General features: G+C 48.7%; 1 protein-coding gene across 2 annotated transcripts; it reads right to left on the bottom strand.

Annotated features, from left to right (window-relative positions):
- Positions 1–3,168: 3,168 nt before the first annotated feature.
- Positions 3,169–20,084, bottom strand: LOC114603629 (uncharacterized). Of its 2 annotated transcripts, none has more exons than XM_077932378.1 (5): positions 19,578–20,084; positions 12,530–12,801; positions 9,107–9,140; positions 7,238–7,358; positions 3,169–4,437 (listed from the first exon to the last, which is right to left on the bottom strand). In XM_077932378.1, exons 1-5 carry the CDS (start codon positions 19,578–19,580, stop codon positions 4,130–4,132), a joined length of 738 nt encoding a protein of 245 aa, XP_077788504.1. In that variant the 5' UTR covers positions 19,581–20,084; the 3' UTR covers positions 3,169–4,129. The 2 variants fall into 2 exon arrangements, with proteins under 2 accessions (XP_077788504.1, XP_028598642.2); XM_028742809.2 differs by having other exon boundaries at positions 12,530–12,788.
- Positions 20,085–20,676: the final 592 nt, after the last annotated feature.

Genomic DNA, 20,676 nt, shown 5'->3' with positions numbered 1-20,676 from the left:
CTCTCAAAGGACCTGTTGATGGCATTTTACCATCAGGTTTCAGGTTAAGAACAGACCTCCAGAACGAATTAAGTTCTTACCCAGAGGTACCACTGTTCTGGACTGAGGCTGCTTAGGGCTTTCAAGGTCAGCACCAACACTTTGAATTGTGCTCGGAAACGTACTGGGAGCCAGTGTAGGTCTTTCAAGACCGGTGTTATGTGGTGTCGGCAGCTGCTCCCAGTCACGAGTCTTTCTAGGAAAGAAAGGCTCTTTCTAGATCACAATCTCCACACCAGGGATGCTATATTAATGGTAAAGTTCTGAGAAATTATTGAGAGATCTGACGTCTTTTGAGCAGTTCTCCCATAGCGCTGCACATCTTACGAGCATTAAGTATTACAACTACGAATTCCCATGGCGTCTCAAAGGCAAACAGGTTCATTATGTGTTATTTGCAATTGGCCGGTCTATGTATGCTTTGCACACAATGTGCTTCTGCAGAATGGCAATGGAACGTGTGCCAACTCTATGTCAAGTTCGCGATGTGTCTAGTGATGTTTCACAACAGCAGTAATTGCTAATAAGCGATGACACAATCACCCAAACATTGCTAAGTCAATCAATAGCTGTAGTAGTGCACAGGGAACCATTATCTCAATGTAAGCCGGAGGCGATAGAATCGAACATCTATAAAAGTTGCAATTCAGCAGTTTGATGCTAGAGTCTCTTCCTGGAAATCAAGAACTGCCACGCTGGGGTCAGCAACAGAGGGTTGTCCAGGGAGGAGGCAAGGTTTTTCAGATACTCCCATTTCCGATGTCAGATTTGTGTGCATTTATTCTGTTGTGCGAGAGACGTGGGTGGCGCTGTGGGTTAAACCACAGAGCCTAGGTGTGATGGCCTGGGAATCCGATTCAGAGGCTGAACCGGAGGAATCCCAGCCTGAACAGGAGTCCCCGCCTCCAGGGCCAGCTGAACTGGGGCAGGGCCTTGATTCTGAGGCGCCTGCACCTGTGCCGGATCCTCAGGAGCAGGCACCAGGTGAATCCATTCTGGCTCGAGGTAGTTGAGGACTCAGTGCCTACAGGTGAGTCTCCCCCTGGGCCCAGTAACCCTTCAGCCTCTCCTGAACTGCAGAGGCTCAGGGCAGAGAGGCGGAGGGAACTGGTTTCACACAGGAGGAGTGCTCACCTTAAGGCCAGGAGAGGCGGGGCTCCTGGGGGCCGGGACCGCCCCTGGCCTCAGAGAAGATAAAGGCCAGTGAGCCCGGTCCCAGGTTGCGGGAGCAACGTCGTCGTTGAGTACCTGCTCCTGTCTGGACCCAGACCTGACCCTCCAGTGTTCCTGTCCCCGCTCGGCTTCCTGCTTCGGACCACACCCCGCTCCTTGCGAACTGTTTTCAGGCCAGTGACCCAGGACCAGACTTTGACTACGTCAACGGTAACCTTCCCCCCGGGACCAGCACACTAGGACTTCCCGATCAGAAGGTCGGCGGTTCAAATCCCCGTGACGGGGTGAGCTCCCATTGCTCAGTCCCTGCTCCTGCCAACCTAGCAGTTCGAAAGCACATCAAAGTGCAAGTAGATAAATAGGTACCGCTCCGGCGGGAAGGTAAATGGCAAGTGATTCTTCCGATGTGTAGTTTTTGAGATGTGCTGTAGGAGTCTAAGAAGAGCTTGCTTCGGGCAAAAGATGTTGGACACCATATAATGTTGGAAGATTGGGAAAGGCTGTGGAAGAAAGGGATTAAGTTTACTGCATGTACTGTGTTAAAAGAAAATATTATGAAAATGATGTCTAGATGGGACTTAACCCCGGTGAAATTAGCAAAGATCTATCATACAAATTAGCAAAGATCTATCATAGGGACACGGGTGGCGCTGTGGGTTAAACCACAGAGCCTAGGACTTGCTGATCGGAAGGTCGGCAGTTCGAATCCCCACGACGGGGTGAGCTCCTGTTGCTCGGTCCCTGCTCCTGCCCACCTAGCTGTTCGAAAGCACGTCAAAGTGCAAGTAGATAAATAGGTACCACTCCGGCAGGAAGGTAAAGGGCGTTTCCGTGCGCTGCTCTGGTTCGCCAGAAGCGGCTTAGTCATGCTGGCCACATGACCCGGAAGCTGTAGGCCGGCTCCCTCGGCCAATAAAGCGAGATGAGTGCCGCAATCCCAGAGTCGTCTGCGACTGGACCTAACGGTCAGGGCTCCCTTTACCTTTACAGTGGTACCCCGCAAGACGAACACCTCGCAAGACGGAAAACCCGCTAGACGAAAGGGTTTTCCGTTTTGGCGGCGCTTCGCAAAACGAATTTCCCTATGGGCTTGCTTCGCAAGACGAAAGCCCATAGGGAAATCTCCGGGGACCTCTTTTAAATGCTGGCGGTGGGGAGCAAAGCCTTTCGGCCCCCGCCAGCCTTCCTGGACCTCTTCTGAAGGTCCGGGATAGCAGGGAAGCGCTTCCCGCTATCCCGGACGGCTTTTGAAGGCAGGCGGGGGGAGCAAAGACTTTTGCCCCCCGCCGGCCTTCAGAAGAGGTCCTGGACCTCTTCTGAAGGCCAGCGGGGGGCAAAAGTCTTTGTCCCCCCTGCCTGCCTTCCCAGGGGCTTTTAAATCGCCCCGGACAGCGGAGAAGTCCTCCACTGTCCTGGGGCGATTTTAGAATGCCGCCCGCCAGCATTTTAAGATCGGCCGGACAGCGGAGAAGTCCTCCACTGTCCCGGGGTTTTTTAAAATGCTGGGGGTGGGAAGAAAAGCTCTTGTTCCCCCCCCCCCCAGCCTTCAGAAGAGGTCGGGGGACAGACTGTCCCCGGACCTGGTCTGAAGGTGGTTTCCATAGGAACGCATTAATTGATTTTCAATGCATTCCTATGGGAAACCGTGCTTCGCAAGACGAAAAACTCGCAAGAAGAAAAAACCTGCGGAACGAATTAATTTCGTCTTGCGAGGCACCACTGTATTCTGTTGTGCAAAGACTGGCCTGCTGGCCCTAAGCAGAATACAGAATAGAAGCCCTGCGCTAGAAAGCCCTGAGCTATAAAAAATAAAGGGAATGTGGAATTTATGCATCTTAGACTGGGTGAAGGGTCCTTGGAATCCTCAGGAGGTGGCAGATTTTCCTTCCTTGGAGGTTTTCAAAGAGAGGATGGACGGCTATCTGTCAGGGACTCTTTAGCTGTGGTGGGGAAGATTCAGAGATTTGGCCCAAGCACCCCTTTACGACCTGGAACCTACAGCTACAGACCACAGCTCTCCTGATAAGAAAGACTTTAAAACAGGGGGAGAGCAGGACCCTATCTCCACCACTGGTGGCACTGCACCAAGGTTAAGAAAGTCTGGCTACTAGTTTTCAAAGAAACCAGGAAGATCATTGGAAAGGAATTTTCTCCTATAACCGCAACCCACCCTTTAAAATCTATTTAATGGGGAGCTTAAAGGGTTGATTTTCCATCTTCTTACCGCAACCGGAGCCATTATCGCTCGTTTCCGGAAACATCTGAAGCAGGTGGATGTGGCTGCTTTGTGCTCTAAAGGATGGGAGACACCCCTGCTAGAAAAGTTAACACACCAGAGGACAGAGCAAGAAAAAGAAAAAGAAAATAATTTTCTTCTAGTTTGGTATGGATTTATTGCTCACGTTAACGACAAAAGGCATGGACAAGAAACCCCGGCCGAATGCAAATGGACATGGTTAATTCCGTAAGAATTCACGGTCAAACCTTGTGGTAGTTTTGTAGCTACACAATGCTTAGTTTTAGTCCTTTTGCTCTAGACTCCCCCCCACACCTGATGGAAAAAGTCCTTTGTGCTCAGTTGAACCCCTCTTCATTTTTCCCCACTCTCTTTGCGGAAGATCCCATGACTCTCTTCTGTATTTCGTTGCCTTGGTTTTAAAAATCCTTCAATAAAAAATATTTATTTTAAAAAATGGGGAGGGCGGGAAGGAAAAGGAGGTAAATCTCTGAAGCAGGAACCCCCACCCTTTCCAAACAAAGGGCATGTGTGGGAAATGTCTGTGAGGGGGTTCCAGACGAACGAGTCCTGGGGGAGAGGGAGGGAGCAGAGCATGCCCTTTTGCCAGTTCCGGATTAGGAGGCCCGCGATTTAGCCCTTTAAACCTCTCCCTTTGGGGCTCCCAGGCAACGGCAGAGCCTAGAAGGCGAACCCCCCAAAATCCACCATGTCTAAGTCCTGCTCCATCCCGTCGTAATCCATGGGCGCCTCGTACTGCGGTTCAGAATCACAGGCCGACGGGTGGTAGCCCAGCTCCTTGAAGTCCGGCGGGTGGGGGTCCGCAGGGGGTCCGGCTGTGGATGAGCTGACCATGTGACCCATGCTGGGACCAGCGGCGGCGCCCCCCACCAGGAGGCAGGCGGCCTTCACCCCTGTGTTGGGGGGCTTGGGGCCGTGGCGGAGGCAGTGCGGGGAGCAGGTTTCATGGCACAGGCTGGACCTGGGAACTGGAGAGAGAAGCAAAGGGCAAGGGCGGGGTGAGAGGGGATAACCAGCCTCATATAGCCATCATGCTTGAGTCTAGTTAGCACATGAAGGGGTTAATGCCATAGAGTAACCTGTCCTGCCAGGCTTTGCCTATGTCACTTCCTCTCACCTTGGGAGGAAATGGGCAACGAAGCCTTTTGTTGTACTCAGCCTACATGTGGATTCGGCATGTGAGGAGCTCTGACCTGCTCCCTCCAGCTGCATGGCTTTAACCAGCCTCTTTCGTTCCAGACAAGGATGGAGTCTGAAACTCCAGCCTTTTCCTCCTGTCCTGATAGTTTAGGAACTTTTACCGTTTTGTTACCAAGTAACGTTTTATTATGGAAGACAGGAGTGCCTGGCGTGCTCTGGTCCATGGGGTCACGAAGAGTCGGACACGACTAAACAACAACAACAACAACAACAAACGTTTTATTGCCTGTGCAACTTTTTATGACTGCTGTACGGAAAAGCACATGAATCTGACCTTTGAAGAGTTTTGTAAGTAAACCGTTTCATAGCTGACCAAACATGTGGTCTATCCGTGTACTAGGGAATACTTCGGGGTTCACTAGAAAACACATATTTTTAAAGGTTTTACAGCCAAATTTCCATGCTTTCTTATGCTGAATATTTTGTGACTGCTAAATCTCTGGAGAGGTTCTCTCACCAAAGATTACTTGTCCCAGACCTGGGTCTTGGCATCTGCAAGGAGACTGTGAGACCCAGGAAAGAGGATTGGAGGAGAGTTAGCCTAGCTGGGCAGTTGTGGTGGATGGTTGTTGTGGTAGCACCCAGAAGGCTATACAGCCTGCCTACCAATGGGAAACCCCCGGGCAGGATCCAAACACAAGAGCCCTCTCCCCTTCTGTGGTTTCCAGTGTGATAGGAATTTTAAAGTCTTGGATATATAATAAATGTTCATAAATGTGCCAACCAAGCACATACATAGATCAGCACAGGAAGACCGACCTGACCCAAACTGACCAAATGTTTTCTCTGCAAGGTCAAAGGAAAATGGAAAAGCCTCCCCATTGTCTTTCCCTTCACAAATCCTGTCTTAAGGGCATGTCTGTCTATGTTTGGATAGGGTGAGCCTGTGACCTGGCTTAGGAACTAAGCATTTATCATTTCAAAAGACTGGCCAGGCTCCCCAGGGTATCCAATCAAGTGAGCATTAACAGGTAACCTGTCAGACAAGATAAACAACGCACTCAGATTTCTGCTGTAGACCGCCTTTTCTGTGATGTAGGTATGATGCATCTGGGTTGGTGGTCTTGGGTTACACCCCTTCTGTGATGTATGTATGATGTATGGAGGGGTGGTCTTGAGCTCCAGGGCAGGGAATTTAAAATGTCTATATCAGGGCAGGCACACTTTGGTTCTGGGTTTCTCCTCCTTTCCTGCGTGTGAGGGGAGCACCCTGTTGCAACAGATCAATAAAGATCAGGCTTCCTAGCTGTTTTGCTTCTCAATATTCTCTGGTTGGCCTCTGTTATTTTCTCCTACCCATAGGGAACCTATGTAAGGACTCTATATGGGCTCTTGGATACCCCATAAGGGGAAAAGGGCAGATTTTTGTTTACAACACCAGCAACTGGGATTCAGAAGCACTGCTGCCTCCAGCTGTGGAGTGCAGAACACAGCCATCCTGGCTAGTAGCCACTGATAGTCCTCTCCTCCATTAATTTGTCTTAATCCTCTTTTAAAGCCATCTGGTTTGGTAGCCATCACTGCTTCCTGTGGCAGCGAGTTCCACAAGGAAATGGAGATACGGCTGGGCTGGCTGGGACATGTTGTCCCAAACATCTGGAAGGCACCAATCTGGGGAATGTAGTGGCTTCCTCTGTGTTCATTATGGTTGCCACCCCTCCAGCTAATCCCGTCTGATTGGCATCTCTCTTGCCCTGACCCAAGAGGGGATGTTAGAATTCCTGCTCCGTGATTGCAGTCATGGGTTTGTTGTCTATCACATGACGGTGTATGTTTTGACTCCACAGAGTGGGAAGTGACGGAGACAGGATGTTTGTGTTACTGTGTTCCATGAGGTGGGACTATTGTCGTTTGTTCTTTTCCTCTTTGCTGTCTGATGGTAGAGAGAGAGGGAGCCATGTTGCAGTGTTCCGTGTGTGTTTATATGTAAATAAAGTAGATTTACATATAAATGGGACGCGGGTGGCGCTGTGGGTAAAAGCCTCAGCGCCTAGGACTTGCCGATCGCATGGTCGGTGGTTCGAATCCCCGCGGCGGGGTGCGCTCCCGTTGTTCGGTCCCAGCGCCTGCCAACCTAGCAGTTCGAAAGCACCCCCGGGTGCAAGTAGATAAATAGGGACCGCTTACTAGCGGGAAGGTAAACGGCGTTTCCGTGTGCAGCTCTGGCTCACCAGATGCAGCTTGTCACGCTGGCCATGTGACCCGGAAGTGTCTCCGGACAGCGCTGGCCCCCGGCCTCTTGAGTGAGATAGGCGCACAACCCTAGAGTCTGGCAAGACTGGCCCGTACGGGCAGGGGTACCTTTACCTTAAAGTAGATTAGCCAAAATGCTGAGGTCTGTCACAAAAAGCTGCGAAGACTCTGCGGATCCCTAAGTGTGCCGGTGTCAGTTGTCATCGGTCGCTGTGATGTTCGGGCTGAAGAAAGATTTTGATTGACTAGGAGGGAGAGAACATGCCAGTCGGGCATGTGTCTCTACCAGGGTCCTACTCGAGAGTAGGCTGATCTCCTGACAGGGATGCCCATATGTGGCCCACTGGTGCCCCACACAACCCCTGGAACCGCTACCTTCTCGTCTCTCCGTGCTGGGGCTGGGAGACCCGCTGTCCCCAGCGCCTTTCCAGAAGCGTTTTCTCACTGGTGAGTTGATGTGGAGCTTGCAGTTGGAGGGCGATCCCTGGGAGAAGCTCTGCAGAGAGAAGCCGAGAATCACAGTCGGAAGAACCCCAGAGGGTCATCTATTCTAGATCATGGGTAGGCAAACTAAGGCCTGGGGGCCGGATCTGGCCCAATAGCCTTCTAAATCCTTGTTTTTACATGAGTAGAATGTGCCCTTTTATCTAAAATGCATCTCTGGGTTATTTGTGGGGCATAGGAATTCGTTCATTTCCCCCCCTTTCAAAATATAGTCCGGCTATATATTTTGTGAATACATAGAATCAGCAAGACTTACAGCAGTGGTAAGAGGCCAATCAGACCAAAAACTGATAGAGGAGTGGACTTGCGTGAAGGAAAACATTTTAAAAAATCGTTCCGGTATTAATATATCAATATGCAACGAATGAAACTTATTGAGTAAAAAATTAAGAAAAAAATGGGTATAAGATGAGATAGTCAAAAATACCGTAATATTGATACCTAGCAAAACGAAGAAAAGAAACAAAGGAAGCCACATATAGGTGGAGGGAAGTCAAAATTTATGTCTGTATGTTTAGTTTGTATCTTTGTTTTCTTTTTTTTGTAATCTAATTTGAGAGGTGTATGTATCTATGTATAATAAGTTTCTTTAGTGTTCTGGTTTTTGTTTGTAAGTACAGTGGTACCTCGGGTTACATACGCTTCAGGTTACATACGCTTCAGGTTACAGACTCCGCTAACCCAGAAATAGTGCTTCAGGTTAAGAACTTTGCTTCAGGATGAGAACAGAAATCGTACTCCGGCGGCGCGGCAGCAACAGGAGGCCCCATTAGCTAAAGTGGTGCTTCAGGTTAAGAATAGTTTCAGGTTAAGTACGGACCTCCGGAACGAATTACAGTGGTGCCTCGCAAGATGAAATTAATCCGTTCCGCGAGTCTCTTCGTCTTGCGGATTTTTCGTCTTGCAAAGCACGGCTATTAGCGGCTTAGCGGCTATTAACGGCTTAGCGGCTCTAAGAAAAAGGAAACAAACTCGCAAGAACTCGCAAGACGTTTCGTCTTGCGAAGCAAGCCCATAGGGAAATTCATCTTGCGGAACGACTCAAAAAACGGAAAACCCTTCGTCTAGCGAGTTTTTCGTCTTGCGAGGCATTCGTCTTGCGGGGCACCACTGTAAGTACTTAGCCTGAGGTACCACTGTATTGCATTTATCAATAATTAGATAGATAGATAGATAGATAGATAGATAGATAGATAGATAGATAGATAGATAGATAGATAGTCCGGCCCCCCACAAGGTCTGAGGAATAGTGGACTGGCCCCCTGCTGAAAAAGTTTGCTGACTCCTGATCTAGATGCAGGAATCCAGTCAGGAAGAGCCCACCCACCCCCTCTGAATGTTTGGCCAAATTCTATGTCCCTTCCATTTTCACCCTCTGCTTTTCAGAAGTGTTACTGTCTCTGACTGTGACTAGTCATTGTGGCTAGTTAAAACCCTTCCTCAAGGCGCCTTACCACATGAAAAGATTGACATACAGCCAAACCTCGGTTGTCAAACGTAATCCGTTCCGGAAGACCGTTTGACTTCCAAAACATCCGACTACCGAAAACTGAAATCGGAAAGCCTCAGTACAATAGGGAAACTCAAAACATTCGCTTTCCGGAGATCATTCAAAAACCGGAGACGTTAATTCCAGTTTTTTGGTGTTCGGGAGCCAAAAGGTTCGAAAACAGAGCTGTTCAAGAACCGAAGGGAAAAGGGCAATTTTTGTTTACAACAGTTTCCATTTCAAATCCTCACCTCTTTGACTTTTCTCAAGATGTTGAGCCACCGCCTGCAGGAAAAAAGGAAAACAGGATTTTGTGTTATGGATGCCGTTGTGTCTCATCACGTACTCTGCCCCTGCAAGCATCACTCCTTTGACCCATCTGGCATCTTACGGTGCTGTAACTGCCTTGGCCTAAGGGTTAAGAGTGTTGGACCAGGACCTGGGAGAGACCAGGGTTCAAATCCTCCCACTCAGGGCTTATCCACACTTGCTCTTTCAAGGCAGTCTGTGCTTTGAAGTTCAGTGTCCAAGCAGCCCCCCCTTTTTTTGTTCTGGAACTTTCCTTGGGGTAACCTGCTCTTTAAAGCAGGCCAATGACCAGCCATGGAAAACCCAAATTGACATTTGCTCCAGTTGAGTGCGAAAGTGCAGGTTTTCATGGGGAAAGTTCTGGGGCAAAGCCAAGCAAATCAGACATACAGTGGTACCTCGGTTTATGAACTTAATCCGTTCCGGAAGTCCATTCTTAAACCAAAACCGTTCTTAAACCGAGCCACGCTTTCCCTAATGAGGCCTCCTGCCGCCGGTGCCCTTCCACCGTTCGGATTCCGTTCTTAGACCGAGGTAAAGTTCTCAAACCAGGACACTACTTCCGGTTTTGCGGAGTTCGTAAACTGAATCGTTCATAAATAGGGCTGTTCTTAAATCGAGGTACCACTGTATATCCAAGCTAGAGCCTGGATAGCTCAGTTGGCTAGAGCGTGGTGCCGATAACGCCAAGGTTGCAGGTTCAAAGCGCCTTATTCCTGCCTTGCGGGGGGTTGGAATGGATGATCTTTGGGGTCCTTTCCATCTCAACCGTTTTGTGATCCTATGTCGCTTTTAAGCGCACACATGTGCCTGGGGCAAAAGGTCAGTGTAGTGAGTCCTCAGCCATGAGGCCAGTCGCTGCCTCTCAGCCTAAGTTCCCTTGCAGGGTTGTTTTGAGAATAAAATGGGGACGTGGAGAAGCAAGCACAACGCTTTGAGCTCCTTGGGAAAAAAGGTCGGCTATAAATGTAAGAAATAAATGCGCTGTAGGAAGAGGAACAAAAATAAGACTGCCAGTATTGTTGCACCTGGGGACGCGGGTGGCGCTGTGGTCTAAACCACAGAGCCTAGGACTTGCCGATCAGAAGGTCGGCGGTTCGAATCCCAGCAACGGGGTGAGCTCCCGTTGCTCGGTCCCTGCTCCTGCCAACCTAGCAGTTCAAAATCACGCCAGCGCAAGTAGATAAATAGGTACCACTTTGGCAGAAAGGTAAATGGCGTTTCCGTGCGCTGCTCTGGTTTGCCAGAAGCGGCTTAGTCATGTGGCAACATGACCCGGAAGCTGTTCGCCGGCTCCCTTGGCCAGTAAAGCGAGATGAGCGCCACAACCCCAGAGTCGGCCACGACTGGACCTAATGGTCAGGGGTCCCTTTACCTTTACTTATTGTTGCACCTTTATGCAATTATTATTATTATTATTATTATTATTATTATTATTATTATTATATCACAAATATGGAGGCCAGTTTTAGTAATGAAATACATGGTGTAAAGTTGGCACAGAGCCTAGAACCATTTTATTCATACCAACGTTGCTCACATTTTCAGATCAAAACTTGATTTTCATATGCAGCCAATATAAAAAAGAAATTTGTTCTTTTTACGTCTCATGCATTCTGGTACATCTTTTTATGACTTATGCATTCGGGTACAGCTTGTCGTGCAAAAATACAGCAACACATAACAAACATATTTAACTCCTGGGCCACTTTTAGTTGCATCCATTAAAATATTTACCAGGACACGCTGAGTGAAATCTATTCCTGTGCAAAACACTCTACACCTGAAATGTACCCGAAGACACAAGGCTCCAGTGTTCTCTATGGCTCTGCTGTCAATCCTGATGATGGCTAAGTGTAGGGGTGCAAATATCCAGAGTGTGGTGGTCAGGTGGGATTGCTATGAGGAATTATGAAATATGGAGCAAGCCATTTGTGTCAGCGATGAAAGCATCACGCTGACTGGGATTGATTCATTGACAACAGTTTCTGATCGAATCCCACAAGCCTCTCCACCTCTGCCATTTGCTTTCTCTATGCCTGACAGTCACGTATTAGCATTCTAAGTACACAGGCCAGTTGTTCATCAGGCATCCTGGGTCATAAAGGTGATAGTTACCTTTGATGCACCTTCCCTTGGTTTTGTTAATCTTACGGCCAGGAAATAGTTTCACATGGAGGTGATAAATATGCCTAATCTTTCCTTGCCATCCTTCCTCTCCTGTTTACCGCTTGTTTATGACCTCCGGGTTTGCTGAATGCATTCCTCCTTTTATATTTACCCCAGAATGTATGCATGCTCAAGTAGGAAATAGTTTCTTTGTAGTTAAAAGAATTTCTTCTGATCTGACTTTGTCCCACGTGGGGTTTTTGAAGTGCTCAGAGGAAATCTGATTGGTTCTTACGAACACTGTGTAAAAAGTTCTTTTGTGAATAAAACGACCTGGGCCGAGGGGTGGACAGGAATTATTATTATACGCACTCCTCCCAGAGTCTTGCTGGTCAAGCCTCGTGTGTACCGTATTTTTCGCTCGATAGGACACACTTTCCCGCCTCCAAAAATTAAGGGGAAATGTGTGTGCGTCCTATGGAGCGAATGCAGGCTCCTTGGCTTCAGCGACAGCAATGCAAAGCCTCCGAAGCGCAGAGGGAGCGCTCCCTCCGCGCTCCGGAGGCTTCGCGCTGCTTTTGCTGAAGCCTGGAGAGCGAGAGGGGTCGGTGCGCACCGACCCCTCTCTCTCTCCAGGCTCAGGGATAGCCGCCTAAAGCCTTCGGAGCGCAGTGCGAGTAAAAGGAACCCAAAGCCTGCGGAGCGCAGCAGGAACTTGCGCTGCGCTCCGAAGGCTTCAGGGATCTTTGAGGCTGGCGGTGGGGGAAAGCAGTGCTTCCCCCCGCCAGCCCCAAAAAGCAGGTCGAAAGGAACCCGAAGCCTCCGGAGCGCGGCGGGAGTTCCCGCTCTCCTGAGGCTTCGGGTTGCCTTCACTGAAGCCTGGAGAGTGAGAGGGGTCAGTGCGCACCGACCCCACTCACTCTCCAGGCTTCCAAGGTAGCCACCTGAAGCCTCCAGAGCGCAAGGTGCGTCCTATGGTCGGGTGTGTCTTATAGAGCAAAAAATGTGATATTTTATTAATCAGAGTCCAATCCTTCCTCGCTTTGGGAACGCTACAGCTAAGTCACAAGCAACAATATTATGCAATTGCATGATGTGCAACAATGCTAGGAATGTTGAAAATCGCCTCCACAAGTTGTAGTGACGACAACCAACTTGGATAGCTTTGAAAGGGGACTGGATGAATTTGCAGAGGCCCCTCATGCAGCCACAGTTCCCAGCACCCGTCATGAATTACAGAAGGAGGGCAGGCCCACCTGCACACTTGGTCGTCAGGGGCGAGGAAGAGGAGGAACTTGCCGTCACGGAGACTCAGCCCCAGGCAGCTGTCCATATGGGCCCCCAGAGGAAGGCGCGGCAGGTCGCAGATCTCGCTGCCCTCCAGGATGGCCTCGCAGCTGCTGCCCAGGGAGATGCCCAGCTCGGCCGGGGAGTCGGCATCCGGGCAGATGAGCAGACTGCCGTCCAGCGAGACGACGAGGAACTTCTCCTTCCACTGCTTGAAAAGGAAGCCTCCTGCAAAGGACCACTTGAGGTCAAGGTTGGCAAGGAGATAGGAGTCAGAAGGGTGAGAGCATGTGCTTTGGTTCAAGGCCAAGGATTCTCAGCCGACTAGCTTCGAGGGCGGAAGGTGTGACTTGCAGGCGGATATGAGCCCCGGGACCTTTCCATTGGCAACCCAATCTGGTTATAATAATAATATAATATAATAATTATTATTTATACCCTGCCCATCTGGCTGGGCTTCCCCAGCAATTCTGGGCAGCTTCCAACAAAATATTAAAATACAGTAATGCATCAAACATTAAAAGCTTCCCTAAACAGGGCTGACTTCAGATGTCTTCTAAAAGTCTGGTAGTTGTTGTTCTCTTTGACATCTGGTGAGGGCGTTCCACAGGGCGGGTGCCACCACTGAGAAGGCCCTCTGCCTGCTTCCCTGTAGCTTGGCTTCTCGCAATGAGGGAACCGCCAGAAGGCCCTTGGCGCTGGACCTCAGTGTCCGGGCAGAACGATGGGGGTGGAGATGCTCCTTCAGGTATACTGGGCCTTTGAGGCTGTTTAGGGCTTTAAAGGTCAGCACCAACACTTTGAATTGTCCTCGGAAACGTACTGGGAGCCTGTGTAGGTCTTTCAAGACCAGTGTTATGTGGTCTCGGTGGCCGCTTCCAGTCACCAGTCTAGCTGCTGCGTTCTGGATTAATTGCAGTTTCCGGGTCACCTTCAAAGGTAGCCCCACTAGAGCGCATTGTAGTAGTCCAAGTGGGAGATAACCAGAGCATGCACCACTCTGGCGAGACAGTCTGTGGGCAGGGAGGGTCTCATCCTGCATACCAGATGCAGCTGGCAGACAGCTGCCCTGGACACAGAATTGACCTGCGCCTCCATGGACAGCTGTGAGTCCAGAATGACTCCCAGGGCTGCGCACCTCGTCCTTCCGGGGCACAGTTACCCCTTTCAGGACCAGGGAGTCCTCCACACCCGCCCCCCTCCTGTCCCTCAAAAACAGTACTTCTGTCTTGTCAGGATTCAACCTCAATCTTATTAAATGGTAGAGTTGGAAGGGACCCCCAAGGGTCATCCAGACCAACCCCCCAGAACACCCTTGCCTCTTGGGGACTAGCAACTTCCTCTGCTCCCTTTTGGACGGAAGTGGGGATTATGTCTCTCTGGCCCTCTCCTCCCCTGTTCATCAGGCTCTCTCATTACTGAGTGGACGGATGGCTCGTTTATCCCAGAGAGTAATTTGCTACTAAGGAGATTCCGTTTCCATCAATCTGTCGCAGGCTGACGACGGGACTAACATCATGCACAGCAACAAACAGATTAAAACAATGATTAAATTCTCTCGTGGGCGCTTTGGGATTAGGATTCAATCAAATGCTAGCGGCAATAATCCCAAAAGGCCGGGGGGGCGGGGGGAGAATGCAGTTTCATACGCTGCAACATTTATCCGATGAAAATAGGGATGTCCTATTCCATACTACTACTACTACTACTACTACAAATAATTTTATTATATATACCCCGCCCATCTGACTAGGTTGCCACAGCCGCTCTGGATGGCTTGCAACATATATAAAAACATAATAAAACATTAAGCATTAAACAAGACCTCCCTATACACAGCTGCCTTCAAATGTCATTTAAAAGTTGCATAGACATAGACAAGGACAAAAGGAATATATTTTTGGATATAACCGCAGCCGCAAGAATACTTAGGGCAAAATATTGGAAAACAGAAAAAGTACCACAATTGACAGAATGGCAAGTTAAGATTTGTGAGTTTGCCGAGATGGCAAAAAATGACTGCAGCAATCAGGGGCTGCTCCAATCAAAAATTCTATACAGATTGGGAATGCATAGGTGAAGACATGAAGAAATATGGGGTTAAAGCAGAACTCTTAATAGGCAATTGTGTAAGGATGAAAGAAGTGATTATAATTTATAAGTTTTCATGTTATTTTATTTTGTTAAAGCAACTAGATAAAATATTATGTTGGGAAGATCTCACACAGGTGAAGGGAAGCAGTGGGGAGGAGGGGAGGGTTAGGTTGAATTTGGGAAATAAAATAATATATGGGACAGCAAAGGATATAATAGATTCTAATAGAATAGCAATATATTGTAACCAGAATAGAAGTTCAAAAGGGGAAGTAAATGTATTTTTAGTATTTTCACTATTGTAATAGTTATTACAATGTTCAGGGAAGTTTTTAATATTTAACGCTGTACTTTTTTTAACACTTGATTGGGAGCCGCCCAGAGTGGCTGGGGAAACTCAGCCAGATGGGCAGGGTATAAATAATAAATTATTATTATTATATTATTATTATAGTATTATTATTATTTCTGATTCGTAGAAGGCCATGATAACTCAGACTTCTTTGTTTTGCTGTCTGTATAATTTTCTTCCAGTAGTGATGTATGGAAGTGAGAGCTGGACCATAAAGAAGGCTGATTGCTGAAGAATGGATGCTTTTGAATTCTGGTGCTGGAGGAGACTCTTGAGAGTCCCATGGACTGCAAGAAGATCAAACCTCTCCATTCTGAAGGAAATCAGCCCTGAGTGCTCACTGGAAGGACAGATCCTGAAGCTGAGGCTCCAAGACTTTGGCCACCTCAGGAGAAGAGAAGACTCCCTGGAAAAGACCCTGATGTTGGGAAAGATGGAGGGCACAAGGAGAAGGGGACGACGGAGGACGAGATGGTGGGACAGTCTTTTCAAAGCTACAAACATGAGTCTGACCAAACTGCGGGAGGCAGTGGAAGACAGGAGTGCCTGGCGTGCTCTGGTCCAGGGGGATATCATAGAACGATAAAAAGCTTTGTTATTTCCTTTTGCAGGCCAGGAAGATGACCCAGCTGCCCAGTGGAGCTGGGGCAACTCAGTCATATGGGCAGAGTACAAATAATAAAATTATTATTGTTATTACTGTGCTAAATTTGGGCCTGGGGTACCCTCGTCATCAGGGTTTGGGGGTGAGCTGATCCTTTTGCACAGCTGGGAGATCTGGTGCTTTGGGTTTAATCAACTAAATTATGCAATTAATTAATTAAAGCTCTAGGAGCAGATTTTTTAAAAATGTAATTTAAAAGCATCCTGATTGACCTAGAAAGTTGTGGTTTTTCCCCCTGCCTGGTGAAAAAAACTTTGCATTCATCTCCCCCAAATCCTGTGAGAAATGGGACACACAACAAAGGCAGAATCAGCCAGTTGCATCCCTTGCCTGGTGGAAGAAGATGCAAGACTGGTGGGATTATAAACAAATCATGACCCATGGTAGGGGTTTATTTATTTGTGCTGGGGCTCAATCCTGGCACCTGCTTCCACTCCAGTAGCAGGAATGAGTCCTGGGATGTATGAAAGAGGAGCCGTCCCTGCCTCTGAGCAGGTACAGAGTGTAAGTCGCTCTCACTGAGGATGAGAGGGAGCGTTCACTGCTTTCTAGAAATTTAGTACCTGCCACAATGCAAAATTAGCCCACTGTTGGGTAGAAGCTGCCTAGCTGTGGATTTTTTAAAATAAAGATGAAATAACCCACAAAGTGTGGCTGACAGAAATTCAACAGGCACAGCTCATCACTATAACCATTCTGCTTCCCTCCCCCTGACAAGGCTGAAGGCAACCACCACCTGTTGAATTTCTGTCTGCATAGCTGGCTGGCCCAACACAGGAGCTTGCTAGGAGGAAGGGGCTGCTTCTTGATCCACTGACTTGTTTACACTTAGCCAGGACTTTAGGAATCCCTGGAGTCTGGGAATCTCAAACGGCAGATTCAAAGGGAAGGGATCTCTTCTTCTTAATCTCAGTTCTAATTCTGAATATTCCCCAAACGCTAAATCAACAAACCTACTTCCAGGGTTGAGCCTGAGCACACGTCTCCTCCGGGCTGAATCCCATAGCCTCATTGTTCCTTTGCTTGCTTGCTTTTGTATATTTATCTATTTAAAGAAATATCTGTATATCGCCCTCTCATGAAATATCACGGCCGGCACAACAATATATGGAACAAAACTCATTAACAGCAGTACAGAGCAAGCATCAGAACGACTGGCTACTTGGGAACAATCACATATTCTTGTAAAGAAGCTGGTAAAATGCGGTCTTGACTATGCTACCACTCAGTGGATTTGTAACTGGCTGACTGACCGAACCCAAAGGGTGCTCATCAATGGTTCCTCTTCATCCTGGAGAAGAGTGACTAGTGGGGTGCCACAGGGTTCTGTCTTGGGCCCGGTCTTATTCAACATCTTTATCAACGACTTGGATGATGGACTCAAGGGCATCCTGATCAAATTTGCAGATGACACCAAACTGGGAGGGGTGGCTAACACCCCAGAGGACAGGATCACACTTCAAAACGACCTTGACAGATTAGAGAACTGGGCCAAAACAAACAAGATGAATTTTAACAGGGAGAAATGTAAAGTATTGCACTTGGGCAAAAAAAATGAGAGGCACAAATACAAGATGGGTGACACCTGGCTTGAGAGCAGTACATGTGAAAAGGATCTAGGAGTCTTGGTTGACCACAAACTTGACATGAGCCAACAGTGTGACGCGGCAGCTAAAAAAGCCAATGCAATTCTGGGCCTCATCAATAGGAGTATAGCATCTAGATCAAGGGAAGTAATAGTGCCACTGTATTCTGCTCTGGTCAGACCTCACCTGGAGTACTGTGTCCAGTTCTGGGCACCACAGTTCAAGGACACTGACAAACTGGAACGTGTCCAGAGGAGGGCAACCAAAACGGTCAAAGGCCTGGAAATGATGCCTTATGAGGAACGGCTAAGGGAGCTGGGCATGTTTAGCCTGGAGAAGAGGAGGTTAAGGGGTGATATGATAGCCATGTTCAAATATATAAAAGGATGTCATATGGAGGAGGGAGAAAGGTTGTTTTCTGCTGCTCCAGAGAAGCGGACACGGAGCAATGGATCCAAACTACAAGAAAGAAGATTCCAGCTAAACATTAGGAAGAACTTCCTGACAGCAAGAGCTGTTCGACAGTGGAATTGGCTGCCAAGGAGTGTGGTGGAGTCTCCTTCTTTGGAGGTCTTTAAGCAGAGGCTTGACAACCATATGTCAGGAGTGCTCTGATGGTGTTTCCTGCTTGGCAGGGGGTTGGACTCGATGGCCCTTGTGGTCTCTTCCAACTCTATGATTCTATGATTCTATGATTCTATGATCTATCCTCTTCTTTCTTGCAAAACGCTGTATTTAGATGTCCCCACTCTCCAAAAAACACCCCCAGCTTTGATTAGAATTGAGAAAAAGAACAACCTTTACACATTTTAAGCTGGAGATTTTTAAGCAGCCTGAGCACCTGGCTTCTGGTTAAGAAGTCATTAACCCGTTGTCGTGGGAAAGACACGATGAACTGCTAGGGCAGATGAATGGGCCCTTTGAACATGTGAAGAGCGCTGTTTTGTGCAACCCTGAGATCCTAGGCAGCCGGGATTAGGGAATGAAGCAGACATCTTCTGGGGCAGAGAGGCTGCTACTTCCAGATACTTTTGAGTCCCACTCCCCATAACCTTTGTCCCAGCGATTTCTCCGGGCTTGCATTTGCCTTTCCATATTCCTTAATCTAGACAGCATCTTAAAAAGCAGAGACATCACTTTGCCAACAAAGGTCCATATAGTTAAAGCTATGGTTTTCCCAGTAGCGATGTATGGAAGCGAGAGCTGGACCATAAAGAAGGCTGATCGCCAAAGAATGGATGCTTTTGAATTCTGATGCTGGAGGAGACTCTTGAGAGTCCCATGGACTGCAAGAAGATTAAACCTCTCCATTCTGAAGGAAATCAGCCCTGAATTCTCACCGGAACAACAGATCCTGAAGCTGAGCGCCAAGACTTTGGCCACCTCCTGAGAAGAGAAGACTCCCTGGAAAAGACCCTGATGTTGGGAAAGATGGAGGGCACAAGGAGAAGGGGACGACGGAGGACAAGATGGTGGGACAGTGTTCTCGAAGCTACCAGCACGAGTTTGACCAAACTGCGGAAGGCAGTGGAAGACAGGAGTGCCTGGTGTGCTCTTGTCCAGGGGGTCACGAAGAGTCGGACATGACTAAACAACAGCAACATCCCTTAATCTAGACAGGGACTTTGCTAGCAACTCAGAAGTCCCACCAATTTGCATACCCACACATACACATTTATACATAAATACAGGGCACAAGGAGAAGGGGGCGACAGAGGACGAGATGGTTGGATAGTGTTTTCGAGGTTACCAGCATGAATTTGACCAAACTGTGGGAGGTAGTGGAGGACAGAGGTGCCTGGCGTGCTCTGGTCCATGGGGTCACGAAGAGTCGGACACGACTAAACGACTAAACAACAACAACAACACAGGTTTTTGAGCCAATTAAGCTGGGAAGTGGCTGTGGGTGCCTCGTGCATAGCTGTCAACGTTCCCCTTTTCTTGCGAGGAATCCTATTCGGAATACAGGAATAAAAAAAGGGAAACGTTGACAGCTATGGCCTAGTGGTTGGAGCCAGCCCCTCACTCTCAGCCTAACCTCCCTCACAGGACTGCCGTGCAGATGAAATGGGGAGAGGGATACAAGCCACCCTGAGGTCTTTTGCAGAATGCTTAGCAGCCCTGCAAGCAAAAGTGGTTTCTTTCTTTAAAAAGCATTTTTTAAAAGACGGGAAGAGCAGGAGACCTAGACAACAGCAGCAACAACAACATGGATTCTTGTTCCCACCCCGCCCCCCAACAAGATGCCAGGGGCAGGGTGGTGCATTTCTGATGGAGCAGAGTGCCAGGGTCGGGGGTGGGTGGGAGTTGGGGTAACTCACCATATTTGCGGAGGTAGCCCCGATGGATCCCCGTGGGGATCTCCGTGGCGCTGCTCATCCCGCCGGGAGCCACCCATCAGAGGGCAGCGTGGCGAGGAGGGGGCTGGCACAGGCAGGCGGAGGCTCTGAAAACAAGCCGATGCTGCTCTGATCGTCTAATCCCCGGAGCATCCCTGAAGCAGCATCCCTCTCAGCCAATCAGAGCCCAGCTGGGAGCAGCCTCTTCACCTATCCACGGAAGGCAGGCTGTGGGTATGGAGGGCTGCCTCCCAGTTCAACCAGTCTGGCCACTGGCTGGATTCTGCCTCCGTGTGTTGGACTGGGAGAGACCAGGGATATTGCTGCCTCAATACGTGTGTGGGCTGAAGGGGGAGGAGACGGAGACTTTTCTGTGGTGGCTCCTCGCTTTCGCAAGGCACCCTCACCCTCACTGAGGCACCGGGCAGAGCCATTTCTACTCCCTGCTACTGGTTCTGCGACTTTTTCCTCTTTTTTTTTTACTATTTATTTGATTTATTTCCCTCCTGCTTTCCTCCTAGCTCAAGGTGGCACGCATGGTGTCCCTGCCTCTGTTGTATCCTCACAACAACCCTATGAGGTAGGACGGGCTAAGAGGCAGTGATGGGCCCCCAAGGGCACACCCACTGGCGGGGTTTGAACCCTGGTCTTTCCCGGGTCCTAGTGCCAAGCTTTAAGTTTAACCACTACAACACACTGGCTTTGCCAACTGGGTTGCCGTTTTAGTTTGCTGTTTTTAGGTTTGCTATTAGTTTGTACAGTGGTACCTCTGGTTACGTACTTAATTCGTTCCGGAGGTCCGTACTTAACCTGAAACTGTTCTTAACCTGAAGCACCACTTTAGCTAATGGGGCCTCCTGCTGCCCCGTGCCGCCGGAGCACGATTTCTGTTCTTATCCTGAAGCAAAGTTCTTAACCTGAAGCACTGTTTCTGGGTTAGCGGAGTTTGTAACCTGAAGTGTATGTAACCCGAGGTACCACTGTATTATGATTATTATTATTATTCTGGCCCCCTGCCAGGGATACTTTAGCTTATATTGCAGGGACACGTGGGTGTCCCTTTCCAAGTCTACGATTCAAA

The sequence above is a fragment of the Podarcis muralis genome, chromosome 7, assembly GCF_964188315.1.
Source record: "Podarcis muralis chromosome 7, rPodMur119.hap1.1, whole genome shotgun sequence".
NCBI lineage: Eukaryota > Metazoa > Chordata > Lepidosauria > Squamata > Lacertidae > Podarcis > Podarcis muralis.
This window is presented reverse-complemented; position numbering and strand designations above follow the sequence as displayed.